The following is a 16,625-nucleotide window of genomic DNA, read 5'->3' on the forward strand; positions in this document are numbered from 1 at the left end:
GTGAGTTGTCTGTCTCCGTGTGCCCTGCGATTGGCTGGCAACCAGTTCAGGGTGTCCCCTGCCCACTGCCCAATGATTGCTGGGATGGGCTCCAGCACCCCCGCGGATAAGCGGTGTAGCTAATGAGATGAAGTCAGGTCAAGTCGTGTTTATTTGTAAAGCCCTTAATCACAAGAAGTCTCAAAGTGCTGTACAGAATACAGACTATCATTACCCCATCACTTGATCTAAAACCTATCGGTGAGAGTAAAGCAGGAAGTGGCGGAAATATGCCACAAGATGGCGTCGTCTGACATGCAGTCGTCTGACATGCAGTACAATTGTGTTTTTCTTGTTCTCCAGACAAACATTTGTTTCCCCATTTTGAGTAAAGTATATACTATACAAATATAAGAAAAAATATGTATTTGACAAAAAAAATATATCCTTAAAATGAGCAAAATTATCTGCCAAGAGAAACTTGACTTAAAACTGGATCAAACTACTTGGATTCATTTGACGCATTTTACACCAAACAAGCCAATGGTTTGAGTTGTTCTGAATACAAGCTAGACTTTTACCAAATTACTAATTTCGTTATGTTAAACAAAATTCTCTTCTTTTTTGCAGAATTCTGTCGTAGAAAAAAAACTAAAACATTGGAAATTTCTGTGGATGGTTGTCTTGAATAAAATGTACTGTATGTATTTTGGGTACGTTGTTTTATTGTATTTTTGGGAGCGACAGCTGAAGAAATGTAATTTTTGTCTGTATTTTAAACAAAATTATCCAATTTGAAAAAATTAAACAGTTTGTCAGATGTCAGTTCTGAAATACACACATTTTCTAGGGTGTTTAAAACAAAATACACCATTTTTTGTGTTATTTTAAATAATCTAGTCCCTTTGTTGTGTGGGGGTTGTTTATGCAAAATGATACAGCACGTTGGGTCAAAAAAAAGTATTGGAATTGCCAAATTTCTGACCCAACTGTTTTTTGGGTGTATTATGGTAAGAAAAAAATATTAAAAATAGCAATAAATCGGAACACATTACGTCTTTATAATACAGCAGCAAAAAGTTTATGTCTTGTATTTTTTTAACACAGTGTCTTACATTGTTTTACAACTTTCTCTTTGTTTTAGTAAAATTTATAAAATATGATGTAACCAATTAAATGCAAGTTCAAGCACCATCTTAAAACCTAGAAAATGCACAACAGAATTCAGAATCCTCATTTTAAGTAGCTCAAAATGTGAGGCAAATACAAGTCTTTTTTCTACTGTATGTTATGCAAGTTGCATGTTGAGCACATGTGTGGGAGATGCGCATCGGAGACGGCTCACCCTCCGCTTGTGTTGCCGTTTTTGCTGAGGTGAGTGCGAGGCTCACTGGAGGCCAACTTGAGCAACTCATTCCATTCCCGCTCCCACTCCTCCTCGGTGTACACCAGGCCAGACTGCACAAGTAACACAACTCTGATGAGCACAAATGTGCCCACGTCAACCCTTTTATCATTCAGCGTCTATTTCCAAAAAGGTAGTTTGCCGAACCAGTTACTACCAAGGGGAAAGCCTGATACAAAAAAGGTATTCTATTCCACTAACATAAAGTCACAGATTCATCAAGGAGAGTACATTTCTGAAAAAAGCCATGCTGAACCTAGCTAATTAGGCAAACCTAAAAAGAAAAACACGTAGTCTCAGAGCAATTAGGACTTGATAAAAGTGTGTTAGAAAAGTGCTACCTCAATGTGTCATGGATAGAAAAACCACCAACCTCCTTGTTCTGTTGGGTTTGCTGCCACCTCCACCTCCTTTTCAGGGCATCTCTCTCTGTTCCACTCTTCATCATGGTGTACAGTGACTTCCTTAGCATCAAGTCTCTATCATGAAAGCCCCACATCCCTAAAATAAATGCACAAACATCATTACATAGTAAAAGATACATCCATACCTCATTAGCAGAACGATGTGCTTTTTCAAACATAATCTTTATTCTATATTTTTTTTGTTTCTTGAATCACATTTGAAAAGTTGTTCTAGTAATGAGCGTAAGTATCTAGAAGATGGAAAATAATTTATGGAATTTTAAAAAATACCAACATATGACCAACCTTTGAAAAAAATACGAGAAGAACAATCCACCATGTGCTAGATGAAAACATTTTCCTCATTTTTTTCCTTCATTTTTAATTTTTATTTTACTAGAAAAATAAGACAAAATACTCAAGAAAACTTATATAACTTATATTTAAAATAAGCAAAGTTTTCTGTCAATGGGGTGAGATTTTGAATTTTACAGTGTTTTTATGGAACAGAAAATGACAATTATGCACTACTTTTTCTAAAAACAACATGATTGGTAGCTCCACTTTGAAATAACAAAAAATCGTGAATGCATGTTGTGCTAACAAATGATCGATAGCAAACTAGCAGTACATATCTACAATGTCAAAGTGATCTGAATATTTTACCCAACTCTGCTTCATATATTTATTTCCAAAATGTGATCAGACATAAGCAGAATGAAAAATACTGAGGGCACAAATGCTGATATTGCAAACAAATGTGATTTGTCACTCGATTTTAGTGAACCTTCATTGGCTCCCTGTTACTTAAGATGTGATTTTAAGGTTCTGTTGGTAGTACACAAAATCATGCATGGACTTGCTCCCTCATATCTTTCAGATTCAATTTCCCCCTATGTTCCGATCCTGAGCCTTCGCTCTGAAAATGTTGGTCTACTTGTGATCCCAAGAGCCAGGAAGAGATCTGCAGGTTTGAGAGCGTTCTCCATTCGGGCCCCAGTGCTGTGGAATGCTCTTCCCCCTGAAATCCGATCTGCAACCTCAGTGGAACTGTTTAAATCAAGGCTTAAAACACACGTGTATTCAATACCTTATGAATGACCTATATTTCTTGTTATTTATATCTGTGTATTAATTGTTATTACAACATCCATTGCAGCCTGGTCATCCTGGAAGGGGGATTAACTCACGTGTGGTCCCTTCTCAAGGTTTCTTTATTTTCCTCATGTTTAGGTGTTTGCGTTTATCCTTGCCCTCATGTAGGTTTTAGATCAGGGGATGGTGTAATAATAGTCTGTGGTTTGCAATAATCTCTGGTCTGTGCAGCCCTTTTAGACTCTTTGTGATTAAGGGCTACACAAATAAACAATACTTGACTTGACTCCCTTGGCTTGCAGTCTAAATATGAAAAGAGAGCGCTTGTTCAGTTGGGGATGCTTACCTAAAGAAGCAGCATGAAGAAGGCAGTTCCCGTCCCCAGTGGTGGCCAGAGGAAGCAGCTTCTTACAACTGGTACACATGGTAGACCACCAGTTCAGACGACCTGGAGAAAAATAATCCCTACACTTGATATAGTCTGCGAGTTGTATCGTATTATCTTCAAAAAAGCCATTGTGGAAAATTAGGCAGCTGTAAAAAATGAGTTGTATGAAGTAAAAAATGTGTTGATGGTCTTAAAAGAAGGATTGAGACTTTTTATAATTACACTGACATTTTCATACATTTCGTAACCAGTCAGAATCAAGCATCTTAAAATTCCTAAATGTGCCTAAATAAAGAGCCATAAACAAACAATTACCTCAGCCGGCGACCATCCGGGAGGAGGTGGGCAATTTGTCAGCCATTAGCCAATGTACACAAAATAGTTTACCATATTTATTTGTGTATAACAGGCACCACTAAGTTTTGATTAAAAATTGGTATAACATTTTATTTCACTTTTTCTCAACTCAAATTAAGTATTATATCCCACAAACGTTATTGAATACGTGCAACCATGATTAAAATCAAACGTAGCCTATGAACACAATACAAAAATCAAATTTACGCTGTATTTCCTTGGATCCACCCTGCAGTCCTTTCGCAAGGTCCTTCAAATTCTGATTCCTCATCAGATACACCAAAGAGTTGTTTCCCTCGTCATGCTTTTTTGCATTCATTTATATCTTTCCGATGACTTTCAGTATTCTCCATTCCCTAACATTTGCCTTTGGTAAAATAGTGACAAAATCAAACGCCTTTTCACACATGACTTTTATCACAACTTATCTAGTGGAGTTCGGCGATCCAACCGCCGGGACACGGGTTTTATTCTTGTTGCATCGAATGTTCTGCGATTGTGGTCAGCGATATTTTTCGACTGATCAATCATTGCACAAAACCTTGTGTACAGTAATGCCTTGCTACTTTACACTTTGGTTATCGCTGGTTCACTGCTGTAGATTTTTATTTGACTTGTCTTTATTGTCATTGATATCAACGTATCGTGCGTTGTGTTCTGTAGCAGACAGCGAATGCTATCACAGGAGCAGGCTGTCTGTGTGAGTGTTCGGTGGGCATTACTGGCTGTGTGCGTGACTGTGATGGGCTAGTGTAAGCTGTCAGTTAAACAAAGGAGCGGGTGCACAAGTCAATGGAGCCGCCAATTACAAACAGAAAAGCATAGCGACAGCTAGCTTTTAGCGGCTTGTTACATTAAAAATAAATTCATCAATTAAATCAAACTCCGAAGAAAGTCAGAAGAGTGCTAAAAAATAGTGATCACCAGCAGGTGCTACGAGGATTGTTATCGGGTTCAGAAAGTGACTGAGGCAGCATCCGGAATAAAGGCAAGAACTGCGCCACAGGTCCGGCCTCCTGCTGCAAGGTTACGTAAGACTGAGGCGGCGTCGGGAGAGAAAGCAAGATCAGGGCCGCTGGTCTGGCCTAATATGGCTAGGTTAGGTAAAAACTCTCACAAGTCACTCCTGCCAAACCTGTATCTTACCAACACCGGATCCATTACCCATGAAACGGTTGGACTGGAGCTACAAATATGGGACAGTTGTATTTTAAGTTATCACGAAGACCTGGCTCATTTTGAGGATATGCGATGCTAGCATGCAGGAAGCCAGCTGCTCTCTAAATCGTTTTCTTACACTTAAAGGAGAAGCCCTCCACTTTCGGTGTACTTTTGTAAAATGACAAAAAAAACATTCATTCAACTTTAAATCTGCTTTTTCTTAGATCACTAGTTTTTATTTTGTAACAGTCATAAAATCGCAGTTGGTAAGGACATCATCTCAAGGTTAGTTTGACCCTTGGTGACTTTCATGAAGGGGGGTCGCTACTTTACCAATTTCCAATTTCCGAGGAGGGTTCTGGTCACTATTCACAACAAAAACCAAGTGATTACTATATAACATGCATCCAAACTTTGAGTTATTTTTCAGGTTAACAAATACATGAATAAGTATGGTATATTTGAATTCAATTCTTGACATTATTTCCTGCTCTTTATGTTGTATACAAAAAGAGGACGATAACCTTTACAAACATCATTCTGTACAAAAACATGCACTGGGAATGAAATGCAAAAGATACTGACCAGCTTGCTCCAGAGCCATCATAGTGGACTGCTCTATCAGGTCTTTCTCTATGAAACTCCTAAAGTCTTCGCTGTATACACTGAGGTCTGGCAGTTGGAATGTGTAGATGGGCATCTCAAGAGGGAACTGCTCTTTAGTACACTCGTTGGCCACTTGTAGCCGCGCCAGGGAGACAATAGCGGAGCTGGCATGCGAGATTCCTCGAGAAAGTCGTTTCTCTGGAAATTGAGACATGTGATTGGAAAAAACATTGGGTCCATGTCAGACAACTTGTTCAGGTTTTATGGAACAATCGGATGAAATATTGTGTTAGAGCATTGATTAAAATTGAGTGCAACAATTCAAGACCATGCTATGTGTGCATGAGCTGTGAGCTAATGTGCAATTAGTGTACAAATAATGTACTCATTCAATATTTATGAATAGTGGAGGAAAATATAGAAGCCAGAAAAGACCCAAGGGCATCACGATTGCCGTCTACCTTGACCATTGTCCTCCTGCTTCTGCGCACACGACCTGTCGATCTTGTTGACATGGGTCGGTGTATCACGAGCCTCTGGCTGTTTGTAATAGCGGCCCTCGTTAAAGACCTGCGGCAGGTTGGCAGTGTGGACCTGCCTGAGCTCTTCATAATCATTCAGAGCTGCGCTGAGGTCCCAGTTTTTACCTGTCGGGCACATATCAAAAATATAGCGAATACCAGTCAAAATACGAGGTTAGGTAGGGTCAGAACAGTAACGATGGCAATAACAGGCATATCCATTAACAGGGTGACAGCAACATCCGGATCAGTAGGAGGAACATGAGCAGTGAAGGAAGTGGGTCGCACGCAAGAGTGCTTATTGAACTTGTGCAAAAGCTAAAATCAATATATCTTTGAATAACAATGTAATGCAATTATGAGCAGACTGTAGCTTGGCCTAAGATTAAAGAGAAAAGTGTTAGATCATTGTGTAACTGTCAGATGCTTGGCTTTTTTTGCCCACTTTCTTTCTTTTTCTCTCAGCGGATGCAGGCTGTAGCTTTCAAAGAGAAACCTCTCTTATCCTGTCTGCTCCGACATTTATTTAGGCATGGTGCCGCTAATGTTTTCGGAACAGAGATAAAAAAAAATACAATAATGGGGCAGTTAAAAGATACTGATGCATCTAAGATCAAGATAATAATCTGCTTGTATATTACTAGCGACTCAAGACAATCAGATAATCGAGTGTCCACTGGTTTTGTAATCAGAGCATACCCATAGGCCAGTTAATGGACTCCTTTAAGAGGAAGCTGTGCTATTTCCTCTAGACGTCCAGACATGATGCTTCTCTACTAACTGAACATGAAACTTGGCACTGGTGACCCCTTTTTCTCAAGCCAAATCAATGCAAAGTGGATTTAGTGAACATCTCTCAGAGGTGGTCAAAACCCACGCTGGCAAACATGCTCGGCAGAATGGCGGCTAATGCACGGTCTCTACATACTTCAGAATGGAAAAACTGTTTTTTATCTCATTTCGAATGTCTGTCATCAGCGAGAGGAAGTGGAGATGAATAATAACCGTTAGATAAGAGTTTCAGAAAATTCAAAAGGTTATACTTACATTATATATTAAATTGAAAGCATATTTATGGACCAGTGTGTTGTAAAATAGTAATGATTGCTTGAGTTGAACAATTGAATAGTAATTGTTTTTCAAAACAAAATAGCTAGTGCAGAGAAAAGCAGAGTAAAAAAGACAATGTATAAGAATGCTAGCCAGGGATTGCTTCTGCACAACTATTATAAACTAATGATGTTGCCACAAAACAAAGTAGATAAAATTACAATAAATTAATTAAATAGATAACACACTTTTATTCTGAATTACTAAACTATGCTGAGCTGTTATATCCAAACAGTTGTTGTGAAAGTGGTACAATTGTGGATGGTGGTTTACAACACATTTGTAAAATTGTTATAAATTAACATTATGTATGTACATTATTATGTATTTTTTAATTTATTGTTTAGTCTAATTGTAGGTGCTTGTGTCTGTATGCTAACACAGTGATGGTAACGAAATTAGAAGGGACTAGTATTATACTGCTTATTTTTGTCAACAATTAAACACATTTTTTATTTACCTCATGAAAACTATACTAACCCCTTGATGTTGGTGGACTGTTGCGATGAAAAATCGTGCCTTCCAAATGTCACAGAGACATACAACCATTCAACGAATTATTTTAACAAATAATTGATTGACCATTTAAATAAAAGAGTTGAGTTTATTCTTTTTTAAACTCGTCTCGCCTTTTTGGAGAACCACATACCTTGATAGTTCAATATACGGTAATAAAGACACACAGATGCGTTTTTTATGAAGTTTACTTTTACTAATCATCTACAGAAGAAACTTGAATAGAACACAAAAACTGACTAAGAAAAACAAAACAAAAAAAGATGGAAGTTGGGATCCTAACTGGCACCATTTAGATAGAAAAACAAGGTTGGCTTAATTATTACAATAGCTAGAATTAAAGGCAACTGGGTGTCATTGTAATTTGATAAAATTAACCCTTAAAACACACCAATGTCAATAACTAGGACCATGAGATGGACTTTGATCTTGGATCAATGAAGGTGAAAGCCCAGTCTTCATGTCTTCGGCAGTAGAGCAGTGAGGGATCCTCAAGGCTGGAGATCCAGTCGGGATAACAATCCACGGTATGCAGACTGTTGAAGCCGTTGTTGGCTGCTGGTGGCTGGAGGCTTTCGTTGAGGTCGCTTGCTGGCTTCCACCGGCTTGGCCGCTGGCTTGATCAGGCTTGGATGCCGGCTAAGCAAGGTTTTCCTGGCTCTTTGCTGGCCCAGGAGAACTCTTTGGTTTCCTTGCTTTCTAAGCTGGACCTCTTGTCTGTATAGTCATAAGTCCATCCATTTTCTGCACTGCTTATCCTCACTAGGGTTGCGAGGGGTGCTGGAGCACAACCCAGCGATCCTCGGGCAGTGGGCAGGGGACTATCTGAACTGGTTACCAGACAATTGCAGAGCACAGAGACATACAACCATTCAGACGCTCATTCATACCTGGGGTGGATTTGGAGTCGTCAATTGACTTTACATGCATGTCTTTGGAATATGGGAGAAAACCGAAGTGCGCAGAATAAAACAACGCGGCCACCGGGAGAACAGGCAAACTCTGCACTCGGAGGCCCAGTGGGCCTGTGCTACTGACTCAGCCGCCGTGCCGCACTATAGTTATATTAAAGTGTTTATTAAGTAAAGATTCTTAGAAAAAAAAATAATTCTAAAGATCTAATCAGATATTAAATATCTAAAATATAACCGAAAAAATGTTTGCTTTGAAAATTTGAAAGTTTTAATTGCGTGTCTGGTGTTTGAATCGACCACTAGTTCAGCCAGAACAGGGTGGTAAACTTGCATAGGAGAGGTGTGGTTTTCTAGAGAATAGTCTTTACCAATATTTATTTTATTTTAGAACAAAAGGCATGAACATTGCATCAATGGTAATATTTATTTAATGTTAATTGTGAAAGGGCTTAAAATCGAGGGATATTGCTCCTTTTGAATAGGGTAATTTCCATTTACACATGCCACTGGCCCCTATTTGGCCTACCATGGACCATAATTCTGTTCGCTTGTGAACTTTTGTACTCCAGTGTTTTGTTTTGTTCAACGTGGCTAAGTGAGTTAAGCTTACATGCAAGCAGCACAGTGCCCCTCATTGAAACGCACTGAATGGACACAAAGATGTCTCTTGGGAACGCTCTCATAAACACGTCACAGCCACTTCTAAATCAGCAAGCTGGCTCCTGGTAGTGAGCTCCTTCTCTCCACTCCCTCCTTTTGTTTCCGTTCTCCTCCCTTCCACCTCATTTCCAGCCCTGGCCGCCCAACGCTTAATCCAGACCTGGGCACTCCGGTCCTGGAGGGCCGTATGTTCTGCATGATTTTTGAGGTTTCTCTGATCCAATACAGGTGATTCCAATCACCAGTATCGTTAACGAGGACTTGCTAGCTTGCTAACGAGGTTATAATTTGTATCACCTGAGTTAAAGAAGAGCAAACTTCAAAATCTGGCAGGACGTATGGCCCTCCAGGACCGGAGTGCCCAGGTCTGGCTTAATCGCACAGCCCAGCCCACATCAAGGAGCAGATGATCAAACACGGCACCCCCATCCCTTTTTAGCGCAACAAGTGACAGTAAGCGCTTACCTTCCAGCAGGTCTCTTGCCAGACCAGGTTCTGCCCCCGTGGACCGAACAAAGTCTGACAGGACCGCGTCCATGTCCAGAGTCATGTGATCATGTGTGTGCGCTGCCCACGGTGCAGCGGAGGCCTTGGTGGACGCCAGCCTTCACGTTCTCATCTGATTGAGAAAAAACACAAAAACTGTTTAAAAACAAGTTCCTTAAAAAAGAGATGTTTTGCCATTTGGGGTCAAGCGAGTGCAAGCGGCGTTCCTCCTCATCTTACTCACAGTCATAACAAAACAGCCACACAGATGTATTATCAACAGAGCTGCAGCCAGAGGTTGTATTCAGGACACACCTGCCTGTTTCCAAAGTCTTTGGACGGCTGCCTGAAATGGCAACAATGCTAACACTCTTCCTGCGTCCGTAAGCTGAATTGATAAAACAGAGTATCTAAAACTAAAGTTTCACGACCCGTGTTCTGTGAAACCTTCTCTCGTCTGCTGCATGAATTTTTTCCAAAATACAAAATCAAATAAAGATATAAGTATCGTTATTTGTATAGCCCTTAATCGCAAACAGTGTGATACTTGACCAAAAGATGTTTTGGTGTATTGTGTGCGCATTGCTACAAAGCACAAGGAAGATTACAAACTACGGAGACTCATTAATGACAGAACTGCACCGTTTTTCGTACTATTTTGCCCAGCCTTTCACAAGGTACCTTAAGCAACAAGATGGCAATCATGTCAGCTCCCTCTGGGTGAGCCACATGTTAGGTAAATGGTAAATCCTCTGCATTTATATAGCGCTTTTCAAGTCAATGAAGACTTCCCAAAATGCATTACAATGCCCATTCACACACACACTCACACACCAATAGGGAGTCAGCCATGCAAGGCGCCGACCTGCTTATTGGGGGCATTAGGGACAGTAGGGAATGCAATTTTCTCGAGGTATGATACTTTTTGTAATTTTGCTTATCATTAAAATAAATTTTGTTTTTGGTGGACAAAGTTATTTTACAACTAGGACACGCTAAAATAATACACACTGTCCTTTTAATTATCTGCCATCTGCCCTTTGCATTATGCTATAAAATGATCTGCTCAGCAGGTACTACATCTAAAAAGATCGGTGAATACAGTATGTTTGAAGATGACGTTTGAGGTTTCGATGCAAATAAATAATGTTCTGCTGTGAATCATTTTGCTCTATTTAAGTATTATTGCATTATTTTCCTTGAAAGAAAAGTTAAAATATGAAATATTTTTATTTATTTTACATTTTTAACTTAAAAAAACAATAACTGTCTGGACCAGGGGTGAATAAACTACGGCCCATGGGCCACGTGCAGCCCGGCTTTTGAATCCAGTCTGCCGAAACATAAGTTTTTAGAAAAAAATATTACTAATATATATATATATATATATATATATATATATAGCACTGTGCTGCTTGCATGTCTAAGAGCGAAACTGTGTCCCTGTCTATAAAAAACACATTTTCACAAACAAATAATATGTACTGTGCCACCATTAAAATTACATTTTTTTTCTGTATTTGCATTGATTTCTCAAATATTAACATTATTTATAAAGATATTTATTGAATGTCATGAAAAAAGATGATGAAACATTTTTAAAGATAAAAATAACACTCAATATGTGTGATATATTAGTGAAGGTTTATATACTTTTCCCAAAGTGAATATATGAGTAGTTTTTAAAATAACTACAATGCCATTCCATAATAATTTACGTTTAAACTTAACTAACACTTTTGAATTTTGATTGTTTTAATGCATATTATAAAATTTGGTGTTAAAAAGGAGTGGCATGATATGACTTTACTTTAATACCAATTTTAAAGAACGGCCGCTCAATCAACAAATAAAATATCTGAATGTAGATGACTGCGTGTATATTTATACAAAACTCAATTCCAATGAAGTTGGGAAAGTGTGTTAATTGCAAATAAAAATTGATCCAAGTAAATTGCAAATTCTTTTCAACCCATATTTAAATGAATGCACAGCAAAGACAACATATTTATTGTCTTCACTCATAAACTTTATTGTTTTGGGAGAAAATCATCAACTCTGTAATTTGATGACAGCAACACGTGCCAAAATAGTTGGGACAGGTGTCAATAACTACTCAGAAAGTGGATGAATGGAAATCAACCAACTATTTGCAGGTGAACAGATGAATTAGCAACAGGTGAGAGTTGTTACTGGGTATAAAAAAGGGAGACCCGAACAAGCTAAGTCATTCACATGCAAGGATGGGGCGAGGTTCACCTCTTTGTGAACAACTGCGTGAGCAAATTGTTGTACAGTTTAAAAACAACATTCCTCAAAGTACAATTGCAAGGAATTTAGGGATATCATCATCTACAGTCCATAATATTGTGAAAAGGTTCAGGGAATCTGGAGAAATCACTGTGCGTAAACGGCATGGCCGTAAACCATTATTGAATGCCCGTGACCTCCGAGCCCTCAAGCGGTACTGCATTAAGAACCGACATCAATGTGTCAAGGACATCACCACATGGGCTCAGGAACACTTTGGAAAACCACTGTCAGTCAATACAGTTCGACGCTATATCCGTAAGTGTGGGTTAAAACTTTATGTTGCAAAGCGTAAGCCATTCATCAACAACATCCAGAAACGCCGCAGGGTTCTCTGGGCCCGAGCCCATCTAAAATGGACTGATACAAAGTGGAAAAGTGTTCTGTGGTCTGATGAGTCAGTTTTCCAAATTGTGTTTGGAAATTGTGGACGTCGTGTCCTCCGGTCCAAAGAAGAACAGAACCACCCAGACTGTTATGCACGCAAAGTGCAAAAGCCAGCATCTGTGATGGTATGGGGGTGCATGAGTGGCCAAGGAATGGGTAACCTGCACATCTGTGAAGGCACCATTAATGCAGAAAAGTACATTCAGGTTTTGGAACAAAGTATGTTGCCATCCAAACAGAATCTTTACCATGGGCGCCCTTGCTTCTTCCAGCAGGATAATGCCAAGCCACACACTGCACGTCTCACGACAGCGTGGCTTCGTAGTAAGAGGGTGCGGGTGCTTGACTGGCCTGCCTGCAGTCCTGACCTGTCTCCCATTGAAAATGTGTGGCGCATTATAAAGCGCAGAATAAGACAAAGGAGACCCCGGACTGTTGAACAGCTGAAGCTGTACATAAAGCAAGAATGGGAAAGGATTCCACTATCAACGATTCAACAACTAGTCTCCTCACTTCCTAAACGTTTATTGAGTGTTATTAAAAGGAAAGGTGATGTAACACAATGGTGAAGAAGCCCCTTTCCCAACTACTTTGGCACTTGTTGCAATTATAAAATTCTAAGTTTATCATTATTTGCTTATGGAAATAAAGTTTATGAGTTTGAACATGGATAATCTTGTCTTTGTGGTGTATTCATTTAAATATGGGTTAGAAAAGGTTTGCAAGTCATTCTATTCTAATTTTACTGACATTTTAAACTTTTTCCCAACTTCAATGGAATTGACTTTTGTACATAAGTAAGTATGAGAAAACTTTAGCAATTTGAGGTGAAACATCTTTAAAGACGACCGCAACAGTCGAGATGTGATGCTTTTAATTAGCTGACATTCAGTGAAGGTTTATGCAGAATCTATATCATTTATCAAAATATTTATCAAACGTCATGAAAAAGGGGTGAAACATCTTTAAATTTGACCACAGCAGTCTATATGTGACCTATTTAATTACCTAACATTCAATGAGAGTTAAAAGTTTAAAGCTTTTCCAATTAAAGAGTAGTTTTAATACTGAGTACAATTCCAGAAAACTCACATTAAAACAAAACAAACACTTTTGCATTTTGATTGTTTTTAATTGATATCATAAAACTTGGAGCTTAAAAGGGGGGCATAATGACTTTCCTTTAATACATATTTGATAAAATGGTCCATCAATAAACAGATACAAAATAAGATATCTAAATTTAAATGACTGCATCTATATTTAATCATAAATAACTATGAGAAAAATGTGATATATTTTTTCTTCATGCATTGCCGAGACATTAAATCCAACCATCCATCCATCCATCCATCCATTATCTGCACCACTATCCTCAGTAGGGTCGCGGGGGTCCTGGAGCCCATCCCAGCTATCTTCGGGCAGTGGGCAGAGGACACCCTGAACTGGTTGCCAGCCAGTCGCAGGGCACAGGGCGCAGGGTCCCCTCCTTACCTGGCCCCTCAGCCATTTTTCTAACCAAATGCAGCCCACCACTCAAAATACATTTGTATATGTATAAATGCATGTAAACACGCATTTACATTTTCTACAGGTTGTTTGCTTGAGATTTAAATAATAAGAATAGTCTGTGTCGGTTTGAAAAAAAAAAGGTTGAAAAACACTGTCTCAAACTACAACAGCGCTGTTTACTTGAAGAGAGCGTGTTTATGTCCGAAAGACAGAGCAACTCCTTTCTCGTAGTCAATAGTCTAGGTCAAAAACAACACTAATGAGATGCATTCCCTCCCTCGTTCTGCAGAATGGACAAGTTCCTGCATAACTTTCATTCTTTGAGAAGAAGCGACACGGGGCGGGTCAGAGAGCAACCCCGAGTAACAGCAGCAAAGAAACAAAACACCCACCGGTTTACAGCACTAATAGCAAGCTTCTGTTTGTAAACAGATTCTGCTAAGACCTGTGGCATTGAACCAAGATGAACTAAAGCCCACTGGAGACGCTCCACCCGCATCAACAGCCGTTCAGTGCTCACTTGGGGGCTGCCTGTACTCAAGAGCACAACATGACAATTCTAACCCGCCAGAATGGTAGCATCTTGTGTCCTCTCAGCTACTGTTGGCTCTCAGTTTCAGCTGGCTTAAGTTGACCTCTTTATAACTATGCATATTTAATGAATTATTTTTTTAGTGAGTGTGATACTTTAGCTGCCCTAGTATTTTTTGGCTTTTTACTATCTTTTATGGTAGTGAGAGAGTGAATGACTAACCACAGAACTTTTCTAAATTGTTTCAAAGAAACATTGCCAGTCGGGGTGAAACATCTTTAAAGACGACCTCAACAGTCCAAATGTGATCCAAATGTGAGGGATTCCATACTTTTCCGAAAATAAAACTATAAGTACAGAGACCAATCGCTACTTCCTGCATCAGTTATTGCTCACTACTTCACGGTAAAACAAACAAATGAAAAAAGAAGATCAAATTAAAAAACAAACCAACGAAGTAACATTTCGGACGGACAAGATTCATGCAGATTGGCCAGCATCTCTTGACTTGAGATCTCCGATGCCGACTGGCCAATTCCTATCATAGCGTCTTTCACGCTGTACTGTGACCGGACACCTACTCTGCGTTCTTTTGCATCTAGATGAGGAGAGTCTGTGTCGTGCACTTTTCGTCATGCCGCCTAAGCCCGCCCCCCCCAAAAAAAACACCCCGAAAAAACGTGCAACACTACTTTCACAAGAGACAATTTGGACCAGCTAATTAACCTGACATGCATGTTTGGGGAATGTGGGAGGAAACCGGAGTGTCCGGAGGAAACCCACACAAGCACGGGGAGAACATGCAAACTCCACACAGGAAGGTTCGATCACATGACCTCAGAACTGTGCCACACACGTGCTAACCACTGCGCCGCCGTGCTACCCCCTTTCCAATATATATATTTTTAAATTGCCACGATATGTTTTCCTTATTGCATTAAATTCTACCTTTGCATTTTCATTTTCCAATCACAAATCCTTTTTTTTGCAATAAAAAGCTGAGTATCAAACAGATGTAACCACCCATTGTTAATGACCTTCCCTGTATAAGTATATTTTGAAATCTGATGAAATTACTTCAGTAACATAAATTTAACAAACATCAGACAGTTTATGTTTGCAATAATTATTTTAAGGTTGGCCCCATTTCTGGAAACAGCTTAAGTGCCATGTTGACTCACGACCACTCGCACAGACATGCCGTCACTCTGACTTGTTGAATTAAAAAATGTGTGATAGCAAAATCAAAATACAAAATGCCACAGATCATGTTATACAATTAAAATCAAAGCAATATATATTTTCTGCACATATACGAAATATAGAAAAATGCATATATAACAAAGCTGGTATTTTTAAAAGGAAGCAATTTGGTGTTGCTTTTAGTAGTACTTAAGGGGAAAGAAAGAAGGAGTAAGGACTTCATTGTAAACTCATCTTTTCCTTTAAGTATAATCATTTCCACTTTAACCGCCCCCACCCCCATCATGTGGGAGGTTACTATGACTCAGTAACAGCAGACAACTGTACATGGTTTTCAGATGACATGAAATGTTGTGGGCCGTACTCAGTGTTAAACGTTTTGAAAATGTTGCTTGTCAGACAGAAGATTCAAAAACGAAAACTACAGCTTTAAAAAGTTACTTCAAGATAAAGTAACATTTAGATTATGATCCCTAGTTTTACTTGAGTCAAGTCAAGTTATGTTTGTTTGTATAGCCCTTAATCGCAAAGAGTCTCAAAGGGCTGAACAGACCACAGATTATTGCAAACCAAAGACTTATAACACCATCCCCTGATCTAAAGCGTACATGAGGGCAAGGAAAAACTCAAAAACCTCAACACGAGGAAAATAAAGAAATCTTGAGAAGGGACTGCACATGAGGTAATCCCCCTTCAGGATAACCAGGCCATACCTGATTAAAATAAACACAGGTTGTTTACGAACTATGGGTGAGCAATCACGGTTCACGTTCACGGATCCCTTGACCACTTGTGTGTACAGCCTCGAGAAGCCCGTCCCTTTCCAGGCCCTTTTTTTGGGTAGGGGGTTGCTGCCAAACATTAAACAGATATTACTGGTTTCCATAGTCTCGATTTTATCATCATTCTCTTTAAAAAAATGTGTTTACTATGGTTGTAACATTGAAATATGTCAATGCCTATATTTAGTCAACATATGTATGGGAATGAGAATAAGGCACCTTAGCATTAATCTATTTCTACGGCTATTTTCTGAAGCTCATTTATGTGCAGAATATACTGTAAATAAATCCTTTCAT

General features: G+C 39.1%; 1 protein-coding gene across 2 annotated transcripts in view; it reads right to left on the reverse strand.

The window, feature by feature from the left end:
* otud7a (OTU deubiquitinase 7A) overlaps nt 1–16,625 on the reverse strand; it is a 56,028-nt gene that overhangs the window by 24,998 nt on the left and 14,405 nt on the right. For both annotated transcript variants that reach the window (XM_088340201.1, XM_088340199.1), the window contains exons 3-8: nt 9,582–9,735; nt 5,857–6,042; nt 5,375–5,593; nt 3,230–3,331; nt 1,758–1,885; nt 1,325–1,437 (exon numbers count right to left, since the gene is read on the reverse strand). In XM_088340201.1, coding sequence (XP_088196327.1) covers nt 1,325–1,437; nt 1,758–1,885; nt 3,230–3,331; nt 5,375–5,593; nt 5,857–6,042; nt 9,582–9,666 — 833 coding nt within the window. In that variant the 5' untranslated portion in view covers nt 9,667–9,735. The remainder of the gene's footprint in view (nt 1–1,324; nt 1,438–1,757; nt 1,886–3,229; nt 3,332–5,374; nt 5,594–5,856; nt 6,043–9,581; nt 9,736–16,625) is intronic.

This window comes from Urocampus carinirostris, chromosome 7, assembly GCF_059441175.1.
Source record: "Urocampus carinirostris isolate Australia breed hairy pipefish chromosome 7, RoL_Ucar_1.0, whole genome shotgun sequence".
NCBI lineage: Eukaryota > Metazoa > Chordata > Actinopteri > Syngnathiformes > Syngnathidae > Urocampus > Urocampus carinirostris.